Genomic DNA, 26,966 nt, shown 5'->3' with positions numbered 1-26,966 from the left:
TTCATGACAAGGGAAATGAAGCCGACTTCAAAGGTTTTGAACAAAAAAACGTGAACGAACTGCTGGAGTATGCCAAGAACATAACAAATCCAGAACTAGAAGACTTACAATTGCAAGAACAAAACATTGTGGAATGGTTTTGTGTTGATGATAATGTTCCCGTTGTGCATCACTTTTCGGATAAGGAGATATTAGACTCTGTTAAGTGTAACAAAGACGACGGAAACAATGAAAGCAGTAGCGATGAAGATGAACCACAGGAGAAAATCTCGCAAGATGAGTGCCTTCACCACATTGAACGATTAATAGCTGGCCTAGAGCAACGAAGTTATATCAACGACCAGCAAATTATGCATTTGTATATGCTTCAAAAACAGCTGACTGAAGAGAAGCACAAACGTGTGCGGCAACAACGCATTAGTGACATGTTCAAAAAAGCCCCTGTTTCCACACCTGCTTCAACTACGAGTGAGAACATTGACGATCCAACACCTGGCACCAGTGGCACAAACGTAAACAGTTACGTTCAGAGTGACAGTGACAGAGATTAACTTTAACTTCTCCTGTCTTTCACAATGTGTGACGATTTAGGTAATTTGTTGTTTAGCTTTTTAAATTTAAATTAATGCGACTGTTAAACAATGTTTCTTACACACAGACAAGTGGGGCCGTATACAGTGATTATTTCAATGCAGTTTATCTAAGTTCTAGGACATTATTTTTTATTCGCGGGACATGTGTAGCCTACAGTGAGTCATGGTAAGTGTTTTTTTATTTGTAATGTACCGTACCTAACTGTACCATGTGTTATTATTTTATATTTTATTTATGCAACATGTGGATACACCAAATCACTGTACAAACTATGTAAATTACGTAATTGTAACACAATTCATTGAATGTCAAACGTCTCGCCTACGTCTGCTTTCTTCGCGCGGACATCATGGTACAGTCACGTAGCTGTAGCGTGCTTCTAGGCAAGGTCTGATAAGCGTGCCCGTGGCAAGGTCACACCACCGGATGTAGCTGTCATCACCCTACCCCCACCCCCCTTGCCATCCTCATCTACAGCTACAGTATGTTCACAAACTTCGGGAGCAATTTTTTTTTTTCAATTAGGGGGCCTTATAGTCAATTTCTACTTTCCGGAATTTTCTACTATCCGGAATAGTCTAAGTCCCGACCATTCCGGATACAGGGTGCTCTACTGTACTTTAAAATTCTGAGTTAAGTCTAAAACATTGTGAATGACTAGGTATTTTCAATACCTTTGGCACTTGATAATGTGCTATTTTTGGACTTATAACTACGTATTGTTAGGGACTGAAAAAATTATCATATATTTCTTCTCACATAAGCACATTATTGTGAAATTAGCATTTTACATACAACATATTAAAAAAATTAAACATCTTCATTTCAAATGTTAATTAATTAAATATTCACATACACAAATGCCTACGAATAACCCTCTAGTGCAGTTTTGTAAAAATAAAAAAATTAAAATATTTTTGCCTTCCTGAATTGAAACTCAAAAATAAATTACATTTAAATTTTACTTAGAAAAACTGGCAGTGAGATACCAGCAAAAATTAAGTCACCAGTTTAAATCATAGATAAATTCACAAATCAACTGGATTAATTGGGTTCGGTTATGTGTATTTTGATGTATCTCAGAATTCATTTAACAGGACTGCATCTCAGAAACAAGGCAATTTCACTAAGTATAGTAACGAAAATAGTGTGGTGAATAACAAGAAACTCGAGTAAAGTATACAAATTGGGGAATGCCAAGAATCTGTAGTATTGCTGTATTTTACTTCACAGTTCCACTTAAGCAAAATGCAAGAATGTGCAGCCTGTTATGTTTTTAAGAGAAAAAAAAGATCCAATTATTTTCATAACTATCAGAATATATAAAGCAGTAATATTTTACAAAGGATATTTTTAAAGTGAATCACATTTTAAACTAATTTAGCTGAAAAAAGCATATATTTAGAACATTAGGTGAAATTATATTTATGTTGAAAATTAGCAAAAAAAATTGCATATGTACTTAATTGGGATTGATACATGGCTACTACAGAACCTAAAAAATGAACAAGTTTACCTTCTATGCTAGAATTTGTAGACAAATCAACATCACAATTCAATTTTAATACATATAAACAATATTAATAGTAAAGATAATATATCATCTGTTTTAAGTCCACACAAACTGGCTATATAGCAAAGAAAGATTCACGGAGTGTGAATACATTTTCAAGAACACTTGTAAAACAGCAAAATGTAACACCTTAAACAAACCACAATAATAAATTCCCAAATTTAAAACAAAATAAATATTAAAAATAAAGCTCTTAAGAAAACACAACAGCAAGAATAATTTCACAATACCCTATTAATTACAATTGTAATTTATAATTAACACAAATCACACATTTGAATATTGCTTACTAAACTAGACATCATATGGACATATTATTTCAAATTCCGAATTCAAATGCTGAAGATTTTGAATTGAACAATATATTATATATTTAAATGTTATCTAAGTAATATTTTCAAGTTCTTTCAATACTATTTCATTTCTTGTCTCTAAAATTGCTAAAATTTGAGTCCAAATAATAATTATTCACTACTTAGGTGAATAATGTACACAAGTATGCAAAATGGAATCTTATTGAACAAAACCTTGATAACATAAATACATGGACACTGAGCAGAGCACTGTTATTGCATATGAAGGCATTTTGAACACTGTGTTGCCACTTTTTCTTTTGTTACACATTTTCCAGCTCGTTCCGAAACATTTCCATGTTGTAGCAAATAGCCAACCTTGTTATATCGATTTAACCTTATGCACATAGTGTTTATAAGGAAAGACAATATCAGGAACTTCAGATGTTGTACAGTTTCAGTCCTGTGTTCTACACACATGCACCACTCAAAATCATCACATTCAGTAATTATGTCAACAACTATATCGTGAACATTAAGTAGATGCAAAAAAGAAAAGCATTTGTTATTAAACAATTTTAGTGATTTCAGGAAAACATTAATAACGCGTGGGGATGGATATGTCAAATTTTTATTTGTTGTATATTCTATTGAAGCAGTTAAGGAATGGGAAGCCTACAATGTACAAAAGTTGAGGAACATCCCGATGAAGCCCGAAGGGTTAACCTTCGGCCATCTTCGGAAGTTTGTTTTTATTTTGGCAAAACGCGCGGTAATTAGAAATAGATTGTAAACATGGCATATAAGAACAGTAAGATAGAGAATTAATTTAAAACGCGCGGTAATTAGAAATAGATTGTAAACATGGCATATAAGAACAGTAAGATAGAGAATTAATTTAAGGAATGTATAGAAAATAAAATGGAAAACATCGTTGGGTATCTGTGAAACATTCACGAATGGATTGCAACAGTTAGGTTATTCGTACTAGGTGCCTCAGCAGGTGAAGATGAATTTATTATCTCTAGCCTGTCCGTGCATAACGTCAGAGTGATAAACTTAACGTGAAACGACGGTTCGACAACAGACTCGGCCATTGGTTGGACAAGCGTGTGTATGATACGTCAATAAAATGCCATAGTTTTTACTCCTTTTCATTGCTGGTGAGAACGGGACGAGAGTGGAGTGAGTATTAAAGGGGAAGGGAGGGAGGGACTTAAGGAGGAGGCTCAGGGAGTTTAGAAGTTTAAGTTGAGAGGGAGTTATCCTTGCCACCGGGTGGAAGCCCAATTGCAAGAGTACAAATTAATTCATTCATAATTCATACAAGGCGTCCTGGGTGGCCTGAACAGCCCAGGTAAGTTAAATTAACGACGCACTCCTGCCTGCAGCCACGTGGTAGAACCCGCCCTGAGACTATATTTTCGACCTAACTAAGAATGTACAGTCGTAAATACTTCAACGCTGCTGTGTTGATGACTTCATAATGAAATGTGTGACTAGATAAAAGATAAATGTATATTTAAATAAGATACCAAAATTATCGAGCTTATCAAAGAATACAAATATTTAACGTGTGAAATATGTTGACCATTGGGTGTGTATTATGTTGCTGTAAATAATATATTTTTTTATTCAGTTTCTCTTTAACACTTGGTCTCCAGAGTGCCCTTTATTTGAGCAATTCACTACATCCTCAGTACCTACTTGTAAATTGCTTCTGTTTGTTGCAAGCATGTGAAGAAAAAACAATATTAGCTTATACGTTAACTTCCTTGGACGCGCCATGGAAATGAAGAATTATTTTTCGTTTGTTGCAGGCATGAGAAAAAATTAGAACATATGCTTAAACATACGATTCCTTGCACACCACATGAAAATTAAGAATTATTTTTATCAATCCTCATAACTGTGCCTTTTTTACTGGATTTAGAATGTTATTTCATTGCCACTTAAGGATAGTAACTTAGAAAGTAGAAATAAAACTGGTTGTAGGTATTATTTAAAAATCAAAGAGTATGTTTTTACAACCTTATATTTCAATGAAAAAAACTTATGAAATTTGGATGGAGAAAAAAGTGTTAAGATTTTTTGCCACATATTCATAATAAATGATTATACAGTGAGAACGGTAGGGGAATGGCATAGGCTGGAGGAGGAGTGTGTGATGGTTGGGAGTGTGGACCAGTTCAGAAGAATAGTGCCGGGAAAGTAGGGTGAATGCTTGCCACTGGGTACTTCTGTGCCTACTTGCAGCAATAATAATAATAATAATAATAATAATAATAATAATAATAATATGATAGGTATATTTTCAAACACATTGGTAGTTATTGGTAGGTACAAGAAAGAAAGTGTAATATTTGAATCATAAAAAAAGATTTAGGCTTAACATATTTAAGGTGTCATTATTCTGTTCATGCACAGTACATAAAAAAAATTCTATATGAACTGCACATATATACATATTTTAATGTAACATGTCAACTTTTATGAGGTACCGGTATAGGCTGAAAGAAATGGACATGGATAGGGTTATTTTGGGCAGGGCTGTTATGAATAAAAAAATACAGTGACAAAACTTTAAAAATTACTCAATATTTATGTTTATTTCCATAAATATATTTGTGATGAAACTGTGGGCTCTAACTTTCACATACCGTAAATAAATGTATTATTTCTGTACTGAGCATTACCAAAACAGAGATTACAGAGTAATATTTCCTCTTTACATTCTACGACCAGATGACACTCTACAAGTCAACATACACTAAAACACACAATTGTGTTGAACCTCAGTATCCATCTATGTGAAAAATTACTTTTATGGTGAGAAACAGAATCTTGTAATTTGTGCAAAAAAATTAAATAAAAAAATTATTTATTATTTTGGCCAACAGAATTTGTGTCATCCCAAGTTATATAACTTCAGTGTGCCTAGATGTTAAACATAGTTAGTTGAAGTATAGTACGTTCTGGTATCTCTGAAATAAACTGTAAGATGCATTAACATGCATACACGTATCCAATCCTTGCCCAGCAACCCAAATATCAGCTGATACATTAAAATTTTCTGCTTTAAATGCTATATGGCTAGTAACTCCTATTCTCTTTAAATGTACTTGATTCCTGTAAATGTAATCTGGTAATATTCTATTAGTTATTCCTCGAACAAAACTTAAGCAGGAAAATGCCCAGAATAATGACAGTAAGTACATATACTCAATAACAAACAAAACAGTTCCTGCGTAACACACATGAATCAGCTATTAAACATTAGAATATGTACACACAAAAATACACTTCAAAGTTATTAGTTTTAACTTTAAAATTGGGCTAAAATAACTTTCTTCAATTTAAACAATTCTGTACCCCATAGGGAAAGGGTACTATGTCCATTTATCTAAGTTTACAGGAGAACATTTTAAAGTTTTTTTTATTATAACCAGTAATTACATAAAAATTAATTTAAAATGCTAACCAAATTATTATATCACAATTTTATAAGTATGTACATACATTTTTCATTGAATTAGGAATTGATAGGCCTACAAACATTATAAATCCCATATTGTTTATTCAGAAAGTTTAAAATGTTACAATTAAGATATAGACGGGGCACGCTGGGGCAATGGACCCACGACCAACAACGGCCTAGCTTTCCAAGCTATCCTGGCGCCCTCCGGACATCATCATCATCATTACAACACCCGTACAGCCCGTCAGGTATTGGCCTTCCACAGAGGATCGGGTGACAGCAGGTGTAAATGCATGTAGCTGATTTTGTATTTGCCACCACAGGAAAATGAAACATTAAGGTAACATGCTATAGATACAAAGAGAAATATCATTGTATTAAAAAAATTATAAATAAACATAATTTCTTTAGCGAAACAAAGTAACTACATTTCTTCTGAAACACTTGTAACAAATCTATCTACAATACATATTTCCTCTATCTCTACTGTGTAATATATCTTACATTATATACTAGGCTTAAAATGAACTAACTTACTGAATGCATTAATTTTTATATCAAATTACTTGAATAATTCTGGAGTAAGTAAATAAAATTTTTTACAGTTTGGCAATTATTCGTGCTATAGAAAATATGTGTATAAATTTAACTACAGATATCAAAGGCTTTGAATAAGTCACAATAAATACCTAATGATGAAGTAATGCTAGGTATCCCACATATTTAGACCTGAATTCTTTAAGTTGTTACAGCTGCTGATCCTTGTGAACCATACTGATGATGGGTAACTATTTTGAGTGACACCAGTTTGTCATTCTAGGTGCTCATCATGGACAGATCATGGAACCAATAGCATATATTATGAGAACATAAACTCTCAGAACCTTATGTATGATAGTTACAAACATTCACCAAAAAAAATGCAATACATAGACAATAGTATGTACAAAACCTCAAAACAGAAGCATAAGACTGTACCTACAAGAAAATGTTTATATAGTCACATAATTATGCTCTTCGCTGACTCACTGAAGCCTGTCCCAGTGGTATCCAGGTCAGGATCGTTGACCTCTAATCTTGTGGTCTCTGGTCCGAATATAATCTTAATACATGTGTTGTAAATATAAATTTTTAGGCACTCTTCCACTAAGCCTTCTGATGTGTTGGAAAGTAATGTTGTGTAAAAGAAAATTAATAATCAAACAATTCTGCAAGTATGGTGCAAATTTTTAGCATTAAAATAAATAAATAAGATAAAAATCATCCTAGTATTATCTAACCATATAGATGCATATTTAGTTATTTCCATAAATGCAGTTCCTCAGTTTCTTACATGTAACATCACAATCCCAGTATATTTAAAGAATGATTGCAAGTGGATTTAAAAATTTCATCAATTTATACCAATTTTCCAGAAGGCCAAAAAATGTCATGGCTTTTTGCAGGTTGGTTGGAATTGCCACTACAGTTCCCACCCCGGTCTTACGCTTTTTGCACAAGGGCACATCTTGTATTGTTCTATTTTTGTCTTTACAGACATAAGATAATTCTATCATCATTTTGTTGAAATTTCTGAATTCATGCTGATATACTAGAGCTTTCTTCACTAAATTCTCCTGTCAAGGTGGACGTATAATTTATTACAAGTACAACTGAACATAGTACTTCATAAAGACAAGTAACATAATACTGAAGTAGTTCCCACTTAGGGAAGCCTACAATGTACAAAAGTTGAGGACTATTTAACATTCCCGCGCGTTTTTGAAAAGAAACAAACTTCCGAAGATGGCCGAAGGTTAACCCTTCGGGCTTCATCGGGATGTTCCTCAACTTTTGTACATTGTAGGCTTCCCGTTAAGGAATGGTCTGAACTTACTTCGTCTGTCGTGAACACTTTCTTGCACTGTGCACATGTGTTTTTGGCCAGCAGCTTCTTTGTCGTGTAGCCACAGACGTAGGTTGGTGCTTGTCTATTAATTTTGTTGAAAACTTCATTTGCAAATGAAATTGTTGGTCGGTTTCCTCGGATCAAGTGTGGTTTCTGGCATGCTATATTACTATGAATGCTCTTCCTTTTTCCAAGAGACAGTAAATGACGTACATCACTAAGCAAATATGCTCCATCTTCGTCAAGGCAGTTTTTATTGCTTATATTACTGGACGAAAGATTGTTTACAAGGGCAGTTTTCATAGCTGCAACAAATTGTACACAGGTTGGGTCTTTGTTACACTCACATGATTGTCTAAAACAGCAAAAAAGTTTTCCAGGGAGTCTTAGTTTAAAAGTCGCAAGTTGAGGTACTTGAAACCAAGACTTTCAACTTTTATCCACAGTTTCTTCATACCTATGATGTCATCTATCCATCCACTGACACTTGGTGGAATATGCTCACTTCCATCTTTCTGACGAATAAGTTTCCAATTTGATATTTTACAAATCATTTGCTCCCACAGTTCTTGATATACCGATACTTTAGAAACATTGTATCTTTGTGGCTTTTTTCTTTCGTGTAGACCCCCTGGACCATTCGTGAGGTCAAAAAACAGATCCACCATTTCCAAAAATTCTGCAGTGACCACACAATCTCCAAGTTTTTTGCCATCGGATACAAGAGCAATAGTTTTTATAGCAGATGAAACTCTCATGCTCAGAACCTGTGCTGCTAACTTCACATGCATCTTAACTCTGCCTTTTGGGTACACATGATTGGGTGTAAGTTCTGACATTTTGCATAAACTTTGATCAAGTTCATAATACTGTATAATATGCTCCCATTTTGCAACTTTATTGTCATCGTAACATACGTCACTCAGTAACAAGTTATTTCTAATATTCTTAAGAATGTGGGGCACATCAAAAATATGAACAATTTTCTGTCCATCAAATTCATACACAGGTTCATGTTGACCCTCGAAGCAAGTGCTACGTAATTTCTTTATAGCACCTTGATCCGAAACTGTTACTATAACATTTAAACCAATGTTGAATAATGCTCTTATGTTTTCAAGAATGAGTTTTACTAAAATTTCTGTGGGAGTGGTGTCACTGACGAAATAAAAAGAAAGTGGCTGCTTTCAGCGCTTATGTAGACCTTGCACAAAGAACACCAGTGCATGATTTGCACTTACATTAGTGCGGCCAAAACTGCCATAATCTTCAAAACCCTCAACAATATGGGTACCTTTGTTGTAGTGAAGCCCACTACACAATGAAACTTCATCAAACATTAAAACACAATATTTATCTATATCTGTCAAGTTTTTAGGAACCTCTTTCAAGTGTTATAAATAAACTGTATTTATACCAGGTGGTAATGATATATGATACAGCAGTTTCCTAAGAGTACTTTCTGAAGGCAATGTAATGTATTTCGCCAGGAACCTGTATGTTCTAGGACTGCGTTTGTAAATTGCTAGTGCAAAACAATTGTCATTGATAGTCCACTTCCTTCCCCTGGGCTCCCTTTTGAAATTCTTAGTTCACCTTTTAGAATATTCTTCGCTGCTGGAGAAACAAGTAATTCTTCACATATTGATACAAGTTTTCCTACCTGTTGTATCTTATTACTCTTGGTGGAATTTCTCACTTTTTCCAGGCGTTTAGCTAGCCTTCTTGATCTTTGCCTGTAGTTCTGCACAGTTTTCAATAATTTTGTCTTTCTTGGAGTAATTTCATCCACAATTCCTGACATCAGCAACAAAGATTTTCTTGTCACACGTACCTGTGATGGAGTTTTTTCAAGAAGACCTGCAATCAGAAACCAAGATACAATTATTTACATTTTCCAAAATAAAAATATTCTTTTAACATATTTTGATTGCTCCTATATTATTTATTTAAAACAATGTACAAAACGTTAAGATTTATGAAAACATTGTAACCTAATGTCAATGTACTAACTTAATTTCATAATAACATGATGTTTATAAACATTAAAGTTTTATTATTTATATCCTTTTGTATATTAACATTAAAATCTCGTTATATTTTCAATATATTTTTTAGTAATTTTATTAGGTTGAAACAAGTTGGTTTCAATTTGTATTTACACATACATACTGTAATTACATTACATGCCTAAGATTTATTGTTTGTGCATAACATGTTGCCGCCAGTGAGTGAATAAATTTGTGCTCGAAACACTGTTATTATGTTTGTGGAGTCATTTCATTTGCTGTGACCCAGATAGCTGACATTATTAAATCTAAGGTAAATCTGAATCAACATAAATAGTTTTAGATCAGTTCTTGGTTTTAAGTCACTATAAACGTTAATGGATGTAAAACAGTGAAACACACCAAACTAGACTTTTAAAGATCATGGTAGGAAAGAGATTTCCCAGGGACATAAAAACCTGAATTTGTAAAATTGAGAATCCAATTGGAACCAAACCCGGAATAGAGGGAAATTATAGAATACCACAAAATTACTCCTACCAAATTCTGTATACAAGAAGCTAAGTTGTTTACGTCAATAAAATAGCTTCAACATTGTGCTCTAAGACTAGAGTAGGTTGGGCTGTCGTGTATGAAATGACACCAGATCGTTAGTATCATTATAAAACACATTTTATGCAAAATAAGTATGTGAATGTTCCATGTCTGAAATCCCCATATACAGTAGAACCCCGATTATCCGCGACTCGATCATCCGATTCGTGGATTAACCGTGATTTATGTCCATCAAGTCCAATTTTTTAGTTACATATAACCAATGATTCAAAATGTATGTAAATGTTAAAATACTTTGCAAAATGTATGTTGGTCAAAGTACTTTGACTCAGTTATGTTTATATACACAGAAAGTTTTAAAAAAAATACTAGTACATACATACGTATGTACATAATATTTTTGTGTTCCATGTTACGTGAATAGATTATACACTGGTGCGCGATTCCACGTCCGCATGACCGGACTGTACACTCCCGCGCGCAGCACGGCGCCGTGCCACAGAGATTACCCGGCGCATGGAGACAGTCCATTTCCATTATTGTACGTTGTTGAAGCGTGAAGGTGGTGATAATTTTATGTATTGTTACAGTGATCTGCATTCCGACGGATTATACCGTTGTGTTGTGCGGAAGTGTTGAGCGCAACATTTCATCATGTCATCAAATGAACAGAAAAGAAAGCGAGTGGTACTGTCCATCGACAGCAAAACAAAAATTATAGAAAGATTTCAGAGTGGAGAAACGATTGCAAACTTGCGACTGAGTTTGATGTCGGTAACACAACAGTGCGCGACAGCATAAAAAATCGCGAAAAAATCCTTCAGTTTGCTTCACAGGCTGACTCTTCAAGTGGATTAAATAAACGCAAGACAACAAAAGAATCCACATTTAGCAGCTTGGACGCTTGTTTGTTTGAATGGTTTCAACAGAATAGGTCGGAGGGTGTACTATTAAGTGGCGTAATTTTATCACAGCAGACGCAAATTTTTTAAAAAAAACTAGGCTTGACAGAACCATATTCCTGTTATATTACTTCTCCGTTATTTTATGAGCACCGACTGTACGGAAGTGTGTGTGTTGCAACTAGTGCTTGGCACGCAAGATAAATTCAGCCTATCACTTGCTGACGCGGCGCAGTGATACGACGGTGTTTGTTTATTTAAAAACTCAGCTAAGAGTGAACGGAGAATAGATATAACGAACCCTCACGATTCCCGAGATTAGGGTCGTTATAAGATTTCCGACCCATCTGCAACACTAAGTCATAATAGGCCGTTTTTGCACTAATTCCACGTTCAGCAAGCTAAAAATAAAAAATCTAACATTTAAAATTCATATAAATAAAGGGGGATAAAAACACCGTGAATTATACGAGACAGAGACACCGTTTCAAAACCATCAAATCAAGTCTCAATGCACTGGTATGAAAAATCTTATCTCGAAAAGAATTTTGAAGGCAGTCGTTCTGTAAAACAATAACCAGCCCGATGGTGTTACTGACAGTGTGGCAGCGTCGCTTACGGGCGATGAAAAGAATGCGTGACCTTGGCAGCTATCGGCTGTCTTGGGCCCTCGGACTGGCTGGCGGCTAGCCACACACCTCGGTGCAACAATGACTCGCGTGCCCACGTCTCCGCACACGAAAGACTTAAAAACCACTGCTGCCCAACACTAAGAAGTCCGCCTCTATGTCAACAACGCACACGCACACAAAGCATGTGTATATATGTAATCTCCGAATGTCCACAGATGGCTGTCTGTGGGCTAATGACCTTTGAGGCAAGCATGACTCGGCTAACCGCGATTTTCGATTATCCGACTCACTCGTCCCCTTCATTAACACGGATAATCGGGGTTCTACTGTACATGTGTTTGTCCTGTAAGAATGTAGGGGTGGAAATGAAATGAGCTCTGACACTGATGACATGAATATGTATTGTAATGATATCAAGATCTTGACAACATCCGACAATTTTGTTTAAATAAATATAAATAAAGGATATGCCAATTTCTGCAGGAGTAGTAATTAAGTGTCCCTGAATATCTCTGAACAAAACATATTTATGATGCCTTACTCTGATTTACAAATTGTTATACAAGGAAAATAACAGAGTTTAACAGTAACAGTCATTAAATAATTGATAAATTTTGTTTGTTAGCAAGTGATTATATAATAAACAATTTATGGATGGTTTTCATTAACATACCTGGATATACCACTCCTGAATGTTCCACTGGATCGGAGTCTGTCTGGTGTTGTGCTGGCTGGCTTGAACCTGTAATTGAATTAATGACATGAGCATACACAATCACACACACATTTATAAATACACTAACAAGACCATGAAAAACATATCCATAAACAATAAATAAATACAAATGTACATGTTTAACTGTCATAGTTTTTCTAACTGTAGAAAAATAAACCAAAAGCCTATTTTCTAGAAAACCAGAATCCCTTGGTATTGAGTAATAAGACAATGCTTGTTAAAATTATAATCATTAATATTATGAAATTATGATAATGGTTAATCTTAACTTAATTTAATATTAATAACATCAAGTACTTTCTTACTTCAGTATCTTGCTTTTTTTTTGTTTGTAATACAGCTTGTACAACTTTCGTTAGGAAAAAACTAATAAGTTCATAGTGCAAGTCAATGTTACATGGAATCATTGCAGCATTTACAAAGTACAGAAAAAAAATTGAAAAATCAAAATTATTTTGTGGATATATTGACTTACTAGGATAAATTTCTTCTGGATGTTCCACTGGATCGGAGTCCGGCTGACATTGCGCTGGCTTTGAAGGTTTTGCAGATGTACTAGGAGTTGAAAATGGAGGTGTTGAACCTGTAATTGAATTCATGACATGAGCATACACAATCATACACTCATTTATAAATACACTAACAAGACTATGAAAAACATAATCTGTTTAACTGACAGTCTTTCCATTTCCAATTTCTTTTTATTTCCTGTTATGCTACAACACATTAAATGTGGTCAGTAAATGTTTGGTTTATAATTAGATTTTTCGTGGAATTTTACTGAAGTGACAAGTTAAACAGGTTTTCAATAAATTTTATGTTATTCTCTTCTACAATATTTATATTTAACTTAGTATATTTAGCAGAAAATGTACCAAACAGTGCATATTAAACAGTTTGAACTAAGTAATGTTTGTATGCATTTTTGCTATAAAAAATAATTATTTTAACAATTCCTCATTTTCCATGGTGCATAACATTCTTGATGACAAATGTTAATGAGTGCAGGAACCATGCTAAAAATTGATTGTGAATTAGAAACATGAGTTTATTTGAAATTATTTGACACTTCTGTCTGCTGTGATTTTTTATATAAGTCTAGGTATTTCTACATAGTCTAGGTTTTTGTAGTTATAGGTGATTACACCCTAGGTTGAGTTATGTAAATTTGGTCAAATATAAAATCTGGCAAAATAGTTAAATCTTTGCAAAGGTATGATTACTTCCTTTCTCAGATAAATTCTAGAAAAGTGCTGGTAGTAAAGGGCTTTATTTTGAAATAAACGAAAATTAAGAGGTTTAAGGCAGACTTTAATACCAGAGCAAATTTTATGAATACCCTTACGTGAATCCTCTAATAGACTAAACAGTAGTATTTCCTACAAGTAGAGGTGTGGCAATAGTAGTTGTTTCGCTTTTTTGTTTTGTTGGTAAAAGTTCTGTATTGCGTATCCAGGTGTATCCAGAAATACCTTTGAACCTGATGGCATGATCCTGTACACCTGATCCTGTGGTACATGATGCTTATTTGTTTAACTGTAGGGAGGCGCGTAGCATCGACGTGTTTCGCGCGACAGCGCGAAACCTGACGTAATTTATCTTATATGTAATTTTTTTTACATCAGGTTTCACGCTGTCGCGAGAAAAACGTCTGCGCTATGTGCCTCCCCACTGCTAAAAAAAATGAGCATCATGTATCACAGGATTAGGTGTACCTGGATACGCAATACGGAACTTTTACTGTGTCATTATTCCAGCAGTATTCAAATTTGTACATATGGAATCTGCACTAATGAAGAATTCAATAATAACTCACACATATTTACAGCAGAATCAGTTGTGGCAGGAAATACAGACATTTCTTTGTCTGACAATGGGTTAGCACTGAAGACAGTTGGAATGGCATTCTTCTCTAGTATTCTTCCAGTGTTGTTACGAAATTGATCTTTTGTGAAATGTGCAGCGCAAAGGTGACGCAGCACACACAATTTTTCTGGTGGCAACTTCAATAGCTCTGCATTGCCGCTATTTTGCACCCAAATTCTATAGCTGTAACAGATTATACACACAATTGGGTGTAAATAATACTTTCAGAAATGTCAAAACATACATGAATTAAGCTATAAAATCTTGGTAGGGTAATAACTTTTGTCGTGACTGTTCCGGAAATAATAAAATTAAGAAAATACTCTTTTCAATAACTAGAAATGTTCCTGTATTTACCAACAAAAATGCATCTTTATATTCAAACTGGTTTCACAGAAAACATACTTTATAGCTTACATGATAATACCTATGCATTATTGCAGTAATTTTAATGTAGTTATACTAACTTAAACAAACGTCCACAATGTGTTATAGTAATTTTGATGTAGATAACCTTACCTAATCAATCGTTTTCAATATTTGATTTTTAATCCCAAACATAAACACACGGACGCACACGACCACAATGTAATCTACAAACAGTTATTTCTCACAAATCAGTAGGAATTTATAAACGCTATTTTCAAGGTAAATAGAAATCTTATCTCAGAAAGTAGGCCTATTTCGAATTTATTATTTCATTTGCAGAAAAGCCGCGACATAAAAATTCCAGCAAAATTGTCTTTTTCACGTAGTTTACCTAACCACCCATCTACACTATAATAAAGTATATCGACTCGTTAAAATAGCTTGTATACAGAATTGATTGAATATCACTATAAATTGTAATACTGTTTGCACACGCAAAATCGTCGTAAACAGGGCTTAACAACTAAATTAATACACTGAAATATTCAGTTCTACAATTTTATTAAAGTTATACTACTAGTCATATGGTACGCAAGCGTTTGCAAAAACAAGAAATTTACTTACCGCCTTATGTCTTTTGGAAATTTGAAAACTTGAGGACCACCTTCCACAGAAGAATAAAATGCATTGCAATTTTTCGCACAGCACCTTAGCCTTCTGATGCCACCCATTTCGCATCAGAAAATTGTTCACCACACGTAAATTTTAAAATACAAAAAAATTATAACCACAAATTCGCCACGTGCTAAACGCATTTCCAACGCCATTAGCTTTCAACAGGACGAAAAACGGAAAGACGAAATACACTGACAACACGACAAATTCAAAAATGTATGTAATACATTTCATACAAAACTTTAAAAAGATATTTTCTTTTATAATAAGTCATGATATAAAATAACAGCTACGGTAAAATTGTAAGACAGCTTATAATTACATTATTTATTACTGAAAATTGTATGGGTATTATGGTACCCGTGGAGAGGGACAAAAAAAATAAGCAACCGCCCTCTCCCTATCCAGTTACCACCCCCTGGGCGTGGCACCACGTGGCAGGAGGTGGGCGTGGCACCACGTGGCCGGGTGGGCGTTGCCGGGAGCCACGTGGAGGGAATCCTGAGATGGTTGTTGACGTCACGTGGAGGCTGGGGCGATGGTTCTAATTTAAAGAGATAGGGAGCGCTAGTGTCGCGCGTGCCGGGATTATTTTTACAAGTACAAAAATTTAATGTTTCGCGGCTGCGGGAATTCGATCCGTCAACCTTTGAATTGTTAGTCAGTGATGCTAACCGGACGGCCACGAGGCCATCTAGGGAATAATAATTTCAGATATTGTATATATGCTTATAACAATTTTGTTGTTTTGTGTTGAAGTTTTAAAAACGTATGTAGTCTGCCATGTTTATATTTTTTATAGTGGTAGGCGGTAAATTTAAACAAGCTGAATCGGCTGCTAGTCGGCCGCCATGTTTATTTTTTTGGACCCCTGGGGTCTGGTTTATAGTTCCTAGGCATTGTTTCTCTTCACCCCACAGAAAGCTAAAATATGCAAAATTTTTATTTTCTTGGTGTAAAATATAAATTTATATGAAACTAAGTGTTCCAAAATTATTTTAGTTCGTAAAAACCACAGTAGAACACACATTATATTTTTTATACACATACAACTTACTACATCTGCGGTAGCACCAAAGTTTTAAGGACATTATAAACAACAACAAACATAACCTTTTAATCAGCTGTTTACCACTGTTAGTTGTTTACATACTACCGACTTTGCAATACAATTCTTAAAATTTAGAATTACTTATAAAACATAAATTATTTCATATTTTTTGTTACAATTATTTATGTAAATTATGAAGTGCTTTAACTTTTCCCCCAGTTTTGTTTCTCTTCACCCCCAGTTTTGTTTCTCTTCACCCCAATGTTTCTAATCACCCCATTCTACGGTAATGTAAAGTAATAAAACAGTGTGGAAAATAATAATTGCTACCAACCCTGCCATAGCACATTACACAAGTTGTGGGAATTATGTTTTTGTAGTCTTGACAAGTTTGTATGAAAAGGGCATGAGTCTTTGACTTGTGCCCTTTTCATGACAATTGTGCTTATACAGACATTCGTTTCTCCCACACAGAGTAATGTGACACATGCCTTCTTTACCCAGAATGTGGATATAGTGCTAAATAATATGGTGATGGAACTAACTCAATTTCGCCAATTTCGTGACTCATACTCTTTTCATAACAACTGATTCAATTATTCTAATTTATGCTCTGCTTGCAAATGAACTGAGCAGAAAATTATAGTCTAATTATATATTTTTTTGTCGTCAGTTACTAATAGAGCTGTACCGATTCACAAAATTTTACCGATATGCCGATATTCCGATTCAACTGCTGCCGATTCACCGATTTCGATCCGATACTGGAAAAAACACATTTTGGTTGAAAAAATTCTATAAATTTACTGAATTACTCAAAAATTTTCATTTTGAAAAGTAAGCAATGCGAATACACATATATTTTTTTTGAATAAACAAAATTAAATTTAAAACACAAAATAAAACATAAGATGAGCAAAATGAGATTGCGTTTCTAATACTAGCAGTAACTAATACAACAAGTGATGACTTGCCTAAAATTGTTGTCATTAAACATTTTACAAACATTTAAACACAATTTAAAAAGCCATACAATGGCTTACTATAAAAATTAATTTAACTAAATTAACACAGATTACACAATTCCTAGATTTTTGTTGAGAAAAACCAACATCCTTAATTTTTCTGGCTTTAGTGAATGTCTTTTAGTGCCATAAAACTTTCCACAGGTACTGAAAAGTCTCTCTGAGGGAACACTTGTTGCAGGTACACACAGGTACTTTGTAGCCAGTCACTTAAGAACACTATGGGAAGTCGTCTCCCAGTAGCATAAATCAAAGTTTCATCTAAATATTTCTAAACTTCTAGTTCTGCAGGATTTTGGCGAACACTGTTACTTGTTCCACAGCTATTTTCTAGTAGCAGTGCCCTGAATTCCTTCAATGAAGTTGGCTTCAGTTTCTTCGTCGGAGAGAGACGGGTAGACGTTTCAGAACACTGCATGATAGTATCTAAAAAAGCCGTTGCTTCTTCTAGCAGCATGTTAACTGCCATGTCCGCAAACCTTGGCTGTAAAAATATTTTGTTCTTGAACCTGGGGAAAAAAATTAATGCATTAAAATGTTTTTAATTTTAAATATATTGAATTTAAATTACATCAAATAAAATAATTTTTTACAAATGATAATTTCAAATATTATTTGTTGTCGCACTGAATGAACTGTTTAAATTATCAAATATTCTGTCTCAATGCTCAAATACAGTCTTATGTTTTATTTATAATTACATTGGTTTATAATATAAGAAGTTAAAAACACTTCTTAATAAGGCAAAAAGTAAACAACTTAATAAATTTAAATGATGCCTACAATGGTTAACTGGCTCCCATTGACAAATGTAAATCTGTAACTTTTATCAACTTGGCAAAAATATTTAAGCACTGAAATATGTGTTTCGTAAGACATCAACATATAACAAAAAAAATCTTTCCTTGGATCAATAATTGTTGCTAAAGCATAACACTTGTTAGTTTCAGTCTTTTCACTCGGAAAATACACTTTAATATTGTTTATTATGTCGTTCTTCATGTTCTGCAATCCCATGGTGGTATCATTTTCTACAGCTTTTCGTAAACTATTAATCACAGGGATTACTTCACTTACTGTGCAATTTTCCCTACTAACAGTTTTAGTCGTTTCTGTGAAGAACTTTAGAATTTGAAGTACACTTTCAATTAATTTCCACTCAGATGATGTCAGACTGTTCAAATTTAATTCAGAGAAGCAAAGTGAAACCACACTTTTTTTTCTAAAAGTTGCTCAAGCATAGTGTACGTAGAGTCCCATCTCTTAGGATCGTCTTGGAGTAAACGTTTCTTTTTCATCCCCAGCAAATCTTTTGCCCTGCCAAGAGCCTTTGTAGCATTCAAAGAATGCTTAAAACTACCAACCAAGCATCTGCATTTTGCCACTAGAGTTGTAACACTAGGCATGTTAAAGCACCCATGTTTGACAATCAGCTGTACAGTATGTGCTGTGCATGGAATTCCACGTAACCCTAACTTTTCTACAGCATTGATTATATTTGCAGCATTATCTCGTACCACATCTACTTTGTCAAGAATGTTCCAACTGTTCATCACTTCTTCCAAAAACACTTTAATGTTTTCAGCAGTGTGGTGGTCTTGTGTGAAAGGAATGGCTACCAAGTAGAGGCACTGGAGTTTGTCACCTTGTAGGAAGTGGCAAGTCAGGGCCAAGAAATCCTCATTTGAATGTGCAGACTAGAAATCACATGTTACAAACATGTGCGCAACATTTGCCATTTGTTCATTCACTTTTGTAACAGTTTTAGCATACGTTTCTTGTATTAGTTTGTGTGAAAGTTCTCTTCTAGTAGGTAAAACAAATTTTGGCTCAGCCTTTGAAATCAAACTTCTAAAACCTTCATTTTCAACAAAAGAGAAAGGCTGACAGTCTAAAACTAATATTTTACAGATACCATGAGTTAGTTCCTGTGCTGTAGGATGATTTTTTGAGTATTTTTTATTTTTATCCCATGTGGCTGTTAAAGTCAGTTGGCGTGTTGGTTTGCAAGAAGATGTGGGAAATGTTGCATTACAGGTGACAGTTCCTTGAGAACATAAACTTCCAGGTTCACTTGCAGTTGATGTTGAAGCCGGAGGTAAAGCTGGATTTCCACCCAAACTGATGTTATGTTTGGTGAGAAAAAATGATGCAGTCCCTTTTGTGCAGTCTACTTGTGTCACTGGCATTTCGTTTGGACACGGCTAAAAACAGTCAGTCGTAATTAGACAAACACTTCAGCAATGTAATTATCACAAAATTGATTTAGTAATTTAAAAAATACTTTACCAGAATTAATTTTGATTTGTGTTCCCTTTCCAGATGTTTAATTAAGTTCGAAGTTGTGAACCCATTGCTTTTTTTTCCGCCACGTGATCGTACAGCACCACAAATTACACAATGTGCTTTACTTGCATCATCTTGCAGAACTGTAAAATACTTCCATACGAAAGACATAGTTTCTGTTTTGAAGATAATCAATTATTTTCAATTACTCCTCTAAACTGATTTTCGCAACAACATAATTGTGAAGTCATTCTAATTATTAATGGAATAACCTCTTAACTCTCGTTTATTACTGTACTACTGGTAGTTTTAACTCATTTTCAATTGTTTCTTGCCGACCCACTACTGCTTATTGAAACTTTAAATTACAAATGTAGGTTGGGAAATTTCTTTTGTTATTAATATTTCTAAAAATATAATTTAATAATGTGTAACTACGAAATACATTGCTTCACAAAATATTAAGTTCAAAAGAGAATTTAAAATGGTCAAAATTGGAGAAAACTTTGTCAATGTTTACAATTTAAGAACGGCAATTCCATTACCAAAATAACGCAAGCGACGGCGAAAATTCACAGTATAATACATGTATACGGAAATATATTTCATGTGGTCGCTTTGCAAGAGAAACAGCAAAAGTGATTTACGTTGTGTGAAGCCTTAATTTTTTACATTATTTTATAAATTTAATTTTTAAAACTGGAAATTAGTTATTAAAAAATTTCCCTGTCATGATATTACGAACGTTTCTTTGTAGTTCAAGCATTTGGTATTTTTCGTTGTTAGTGGTGGCAGCTGTGATCTGAATAAACAATATTTATTTTTGTTTCATATCTACCTTTACCGTGATGGCAAAGTATTAATTACGTACTGAAGTTAAAGAACGTTATTCAGCCAATCCATGAAAAGTGGGAATGTTTTGATATATTTTAAAACATTAGTAATTAAGATATGTTAGTTTTTGGTATATTGTACAAACATTATACTTACAGAAATTACTTAAAAAAAATTTTGTTGTTACTTCCAAACAAAGTTTTTCTCATTTTTTTGGTCAGTCAGCAGCATACACACAAATCTGGCTTGAACTGACACAAATTGGCAACCCTGGAATAACTTATCTAAGCATTAAATAGCAACCATTTTTGGTGCAGAACATGGCTGAAATGTGTGTAATTGCTTAACATACTTTCGGTGTAAAAGGTAAGCACTGAATTACATTTATAATACTATTTCATAAGTGATGTTTGTTGTGTAGCATCCGTTACAAATATAACTAATTTCTTTGTTTTGTAAACTGTTTTAGTTTTGGGAAACAATAAATACGTATTCAAAAGTGATGTCTGACCTATTACCAGGTTGTTGTCATTATAAAAACATTTTATTAACATAATATTATTAAAATAAAATGTAACGGATGCTACACTGTAACGGATGCCACATTTCTGTGAATGTGTTCTACGTGTAAAATTCTTAAAACGAAATTTTTGGTTTGTTTTAAATATATACATAACCTGTAAAGTTTCTTTTTTTTAGTAATTTATGAATGTAAACTTTGAATTTATTATTATTTAGAGTGACAGTATATATTAAATTGTTTTATAACTTTTGATGAACACAAATGTTACAAACAATTGTCATTATTGAGTTTATGATAGCCTAACCTCAAAACACAAACCCTTCAATAAAGTTTAAAAAATGACTGCAGGCATATATTTCTGTTTTACAAATATTATGTTACTATAAGTAACTTGAATCTTAGTAATCTTTACTTGAAAGCCTTAATACATTTTATCATGTTAAAAATATTTAAAAAATACAAGTTTACCCATATTATATTTGTGATCATAATTTAATTCTTTATGTTTTTCTTTACTTTTTCCAGAACCATGGCTCCAGTAAGCAGTAAAAATCGAATGGCCAAATGCCGAGAGAAGAAAAAACAAGATCCAGAACGGTGGAAGGAGTACTTAAAAAAAGATAAAGAACGAAATAAGAAGAAACGAGATGAGCTTAAAATGAAACGAAAGAAGGATAGTGTAATTGATGTTAATTTAAAACAGAAGAAACGTGAAGCTATGAGAAGATACAGAACAAAGAAAGCAGAGAAGTGCAGTACAAATGGGAAAACACCGGAAAAAGCTTTAGGTTCCTACAAATGCACAAGTACATTAAGAAAAGCAGTTAAAAAATTACAGTCAGCTCTTCCTTCCAGTCCTACCAAGAAAAGAGCTGTAGTTCGCCAGTTAGTGAAGGACATTTTCAGTAAAGCCGGTCAAACATTGTGTGCAACTGAGAAATCTCCAACATTGAGAGCACTAAAACCAGAGACAGAGAAAAAGGTTAGAGACTTTTATAACAGTGATGGAATAAGTTGGCAAGCACCTGGTAAACGAGACTACAAATTAATAAAAAATGTAGAAACAGGAGAAAAAGTGCAAGAACAGAAGCGCTACATGCTGATGAAAGTGGATGAGGCTCATGCACTTTTTAAAGAAAAGTGCAATGATGCTGTAAGTAGATCTAAATTTTATCAACTACGTCCACAGAACGTCCTTCCTTTCAAAGAGACCCCACGCAATGTTTGTTTGTGTATAGTACACGCAAACTTTATTTTTCTGACTGAAGTATTTTCCAGTTTCTCAACTGAATCCTTTACCCACAAATCCATTATTGATGCCATGTGCTGTAATTCTAACAGTGAAAGATGCATGACAAGTAAGTGTGAAAATTGTCATTATGATGTGTCTGTACTTCTAAAACTAGAATGTGACTCCCTGCAGAAAGTAACATGGAAGAAATGGGGAAAATCTGAAGATGGTAGTTTGAAAGTCTTGAAGAACATTTCCACTCTTGCTGCTGTTGTTCAGGATATGAACGACACACTTAAATCCTTCAAAAAACACATGTTTGTAAAATCTCAACAGTTTGAGTACTTTGATAAAAAGAAACAAAACCTTGGAAAATGTGAGGCTGTTATTCAGGTGGACTATGCGGAAAACTATAGCCACACTCCGCAAGATGAAATTCAGAGTGCACACTGGCACCACTCACAAACAACTGTATTCACATGCTGTATTTGGTATGGAAATGATCAGGTTAAGTCATATGTTGTAGTGAGTGATGATCTTTCACATTCAAAACAATCTGCATGGGTCTTTTTGAAAAGTGTTGTGTCAGATTTTGAAGACAGGTTTTGTAAAGGTTTAGACAACATTTATATATTTTCAGACAACTGTTCAGGGCAGTTCAGAAGAAGGTACACTGCTTTCAATATGCTGCACCTTGCTGATAACCTGAATGTGTCTACTGTAGAATGGAATACATTTGCACCTGGACATGGAAAGGGTGCAGTAGATGCAATAGGTGGAAAAATTAAGAGAAATGTGTGGCTGAGGGTGAAATCTAGAGCCACTGAGATCACTTCATCCTATGACTTCTATCTAAGTGCAGAAAAAACCTGTAACAAAACACAAGTTCTGTATGTTTCCAAACAAGATGTTGAAGAGACTGCTCAAAATCTTCTGGCTAAACGCTGGGAGAACATTAGAGAAGTTCCAGGAATAAGGGATTATCATTTCTTCAAAATGTTGAATAGAACTAGTATATTAGTAGGTCTGACTGCTTATTCAAAGAAGAAAGTGATTAACATATCTCCAAAAGATGAAATGTGTAAAAAAAAACGCTTGTAATTCAATGAAGTCTACTCTGATGAGTCATTAGACGATCAGCCTCAACCACTGGACCAATCGCGACACTGCACATAATTTTTGCAACCTTCTAATGAATCACAATCAAATTCTCAAACTGAAAGTGAAATAAGGAAGGAGAACATTAAACCCGGCACCTTCGTAATAGTAAATTTTGAATCTACAAAAAACCACCATTTCAAATATGCAGCAATATGTCAGACTGCTTGTGATGAAGAAGAGGAATTGCGGGTAATGTTTTTGAAACAATATGTAAATAACAAACTATTCATTACCGATGAAAGTGATGAAAAATATATACGCTTTGAGCAAGTTAGCAAAATTTTACACATTCCTAGTGTTACTTTTCAAGGACTCAGGCTGGTATATCAGTTTCAAAATGCACTTGATGTTAATTAGTTGTTTCCAAATGGATTATTTTAAAATCAGCCTGAAACGTATGAGTTCACTTTCAAGTAAATGTTTATCAAGAACTATAGTAACTGTGTTTATGTAAAACAAAAAATAATGCCTATATAATCTTAATAGTTTATCACCATGTAAGTAAATGGGTAAGTGTTTTGAAAGTATGTTGTTTCTGTTTAAGATGTTTTGTAACCAAAGGCAACGAATAATTTCATTAAACATTATTCTTGAATAAGCAGAGCCTACTTGTTTGTAAAAATGTTAAACTTGTAAAATAAAATTTGTTACATTCATTACACAAGTGACTGTTTTTTTTACAGTAACGTAGAAGTTTAGGAATACAACATTTTTTTTACAGTAATGTAGAAGTTTAGGAATACATGTTACATTCACTTGTAGAATCCGTTACATTTTTGTAATCATTACAATAAACTTTATAATTGTGATACTATTATTTAAAAATAACAAGAACAATCTTATATCCTTCTTTTATCAGGAGAAATAAAGTTACACTGCTGCCTCTGATGCAGAAGCTAAACTTTAGAGGAATGTGTCTCAAACTGCTATTCTGAATTGTGTGGAGGTAGCATCCGTTACAGCTCTTTAAAAAAGAATATATTCCGTAAAATTAAAGTCTTCACAATTACATTTTGGCAGGGAAAAAGCAGCTCCCTACTTTATTTGTTTCTATATAAAAAACACAATAAATTTTAATTTTTCATAATATATCACTTTTACAAGTAGTGGGAATGTAGCATCCGTTACAAATGGATTGGCTGTATTAAAAGGGATGTTAAAAGTTTAATATGTACATGTAGCTAAGAAATGATGCGACTTTAAAGTATGCAGTACTACGAAAAGTGTAAAAAGGGTACGTTCGTGGAATTTTAGGTTATGGCAGACACTCGTTTTTCAGTAATATCGGCCAAAAATTGAGTGTATCGTGAATTGGCAGAAACGCCGATCCAACAAAATATCGGCAAAATCGGCTTCTGCCGATTCATTTCAATACTGCTCTAGTTACTAATGACTATAACGACTGTCACTGATCTCGAAAAGTCATTGTCCTCAAAACCTTTATACGATTCCTCCAGAAGTGAATGTGGCGTGAGGTTTTGGTGATGTTTGTTTTATAGATCTTGCCAGTTTTTTTATATACTGACACTCCATTCAAGCTGTTGAACAGTTCATCAAAAAAAAAGTAGAAGGTCTGCAGTGTGTGTCCCTTCAGTATCAATGCCAGGCATTCCTGTAACAGCTGCAAAACAAATTGAAACATATTTACTGCATGACTGGCATTTGGAAATTTATAAGAAATGCAGTTGCATAATATCAGTATAAATTTGTAATAATTAAGAATAAAAACAAAAAATAACATACACAAAGACTACTACAGAATTATTATAGAATTCAACTCAATATTAAAATTGCAAAAAAAAAGTTGGAGGTAGTGTCAGAATTTTACTGCATCAATCACAGTCAAACATACTTTAAATGCTCAGTCAACTATTTCTACAAAAAAAGAACAAAAGTTATAAATTTTTTTTGAATACTTACGTCTTTAACTGATGTACCTCATAGCTGTTGAAACAGAATGACTGAATACTTGGGCACAAGTGCTCACTTTCATTTTCCTAATCTTGTCTTTATTTACGTGGCATTCTCATAGCTTTGGGCAAGCTCTAAGCCTACCAGATCTGCTTGAATCAATGTCATACAACTGTTTCACATGTTCCCATTCAGCAATTTTGTGTATGCCATCTTCAATAAAATTGATGTGTTTCAGCAAATTATTTCGAATTCCTTTCAGAAGGTGAGGTGGATCATACAATGGAATAACTTCCTCTCCATCAATCACAAAACCAGTTAATTTGCACTCGTCACCTTTTCTAACGAAGGACTCACGTGTTGTTTTCAACAGGGAATTTACTGCAGCAACATTAGTTGTTCCCTGATCACAAACAGTTGCTACAACTTGTAAGCCTGTGGTATGCAAATGCTTTATCACATTATTTATGTTTCGAACAAGCTCAGGAGTACTTGTTGTTCCTTTGGAAAATACATAGCACACTGGCTGCTTCCATCTCTTCATTACGCCACGCACCATGAACATCAACACATGATCTGCAAACTGTGGAGCTCTTCTATGACCATAATCCTCAAAACCTACTATCACATCAGAGGCTTCATTCCAGTGAAGAGCAGGTTCTATGGCCATTTCGTCAAACATCAACACACATTTTCGCTCATTCGGCTTGAGCTTCAGTACAGACGTTCAACTGGGCAAAAATAGTTTTGTTACTTAAATAAAAAGTTTTAACTTCAAATAGAACATTACATTTTAGGAGCTGAAATTAATTTTCAAATTCACATGGAATATTTACTAGTATGATGCCAGTATTGACATGAATGGAAAGGAATGTAGTGACAAAAGATTTCAACATAAGTGTCCTATGTGAGATGTTATGTTTAAAAACAAGATATAAACAATGTTTCCCCCTTTTCCGCTTACAACTGCTATATTTGGCAAGCAAGAAACTTAGCAGTCGTAACATCTCATCTTACTTAAATATCTCTCAACTTTATGAAGTCACAAGCAAAATACACTAGGTAATTAAAGTGAACATCACGATAAGATACAAAAAAATCCATAACAATTATCTGCCCTATATCTTAAGTAATTTTCAAAATCTGTGATTAAAATAAAACTAGGTTAGGGTGCTCCATGTATTAAGACTTTTCCACCGTAAGATTATTTATAAAATTCAGAAAATACTTTTTTTCAGCTGAGAACAGCATTTCTGCTGGTTTCTGAGAACTCACTGTTTATAAGTTAATACAACACGTGTGCATTGACGCGGCTGCCGCCATTTCTGCTTACTGTGTGGGCAAACTTAACATTCACAATATACCATTCAGAGA

General features: G+C 34.0%; 1 protein-coding gene across 1 annotated transcript; it reads right to left on the bottom strand.

The window, feature by feature from the left end:
• Positions 1 to 9,316: 9,316 nt before the first annotated feature.
• Positions 9,317 to 15,979, bottom strand: LOC134531125 (uncharacterized). The gene is made up of 4 exons (XM_063366697.1): positions 14,477 to 15,979; positions 13,136 to 13,243; positions 12,598 to 12,666; positions 9,317 to 9,686 (listed from the first exon to the last, which is right to left on the bottom strand). Exons 1-4 carry the CDS (start codon positions 14,517 to 14,519, stop codon positions 9,352 to 9,354), a joined length of 555 nt encoding a protein of 184 aa, XP_063222767.1. The 5' UTR covers positions 14,520 to 15,979; the 3' UTR covers positions 9,317 to 9,351.
• Between the last annotated feature and the right edge of the window lie 10,987 nt (positions 15,980 to 26,966).

Source organism: Bacillus rossius, chromosome 3 (genome assembly GCF_032445375.1).
Source record: "Bacillus rossius redtenbacheri isolate Brsri chromosome 3, Brsri_v3, whole genome shotgun sequence".
Classification (NCBI taxonomy): Eukaryota; Metazoa; Arthropoda; class Insecta; order Phasmatodea; family Bacillidae; genus Bacillus; species Bacillus rossius.
This window is presented reverse-complemented; position numbering and strand designations above follow the sequence as displayed.

Bases quoted from the DNA above. Each gene is read 5' to 3' on its own strand.
- LOC134531125 (XM_063366697.1), bottom strand. From the start codon at position 14,519: ATGTCTGTATTTCCTGCCACAACTGATTCTGCTGTAAATATGT. The intron at 12,667-13,135 runs GTAAGTCAATAT...ATTCAATTACAG, and splicing joins TCCAGAAGAAATTTATCCTA to GTTCAAGCCAGCCAGCACAA. The intron at 9,687-12,597 runs GTATGTTAATGA...TTCTGATTGCAG, and splicing joins TTCAGGAGTGGTATATCCAG to GTCTTCTTGAAAAAACTCCA.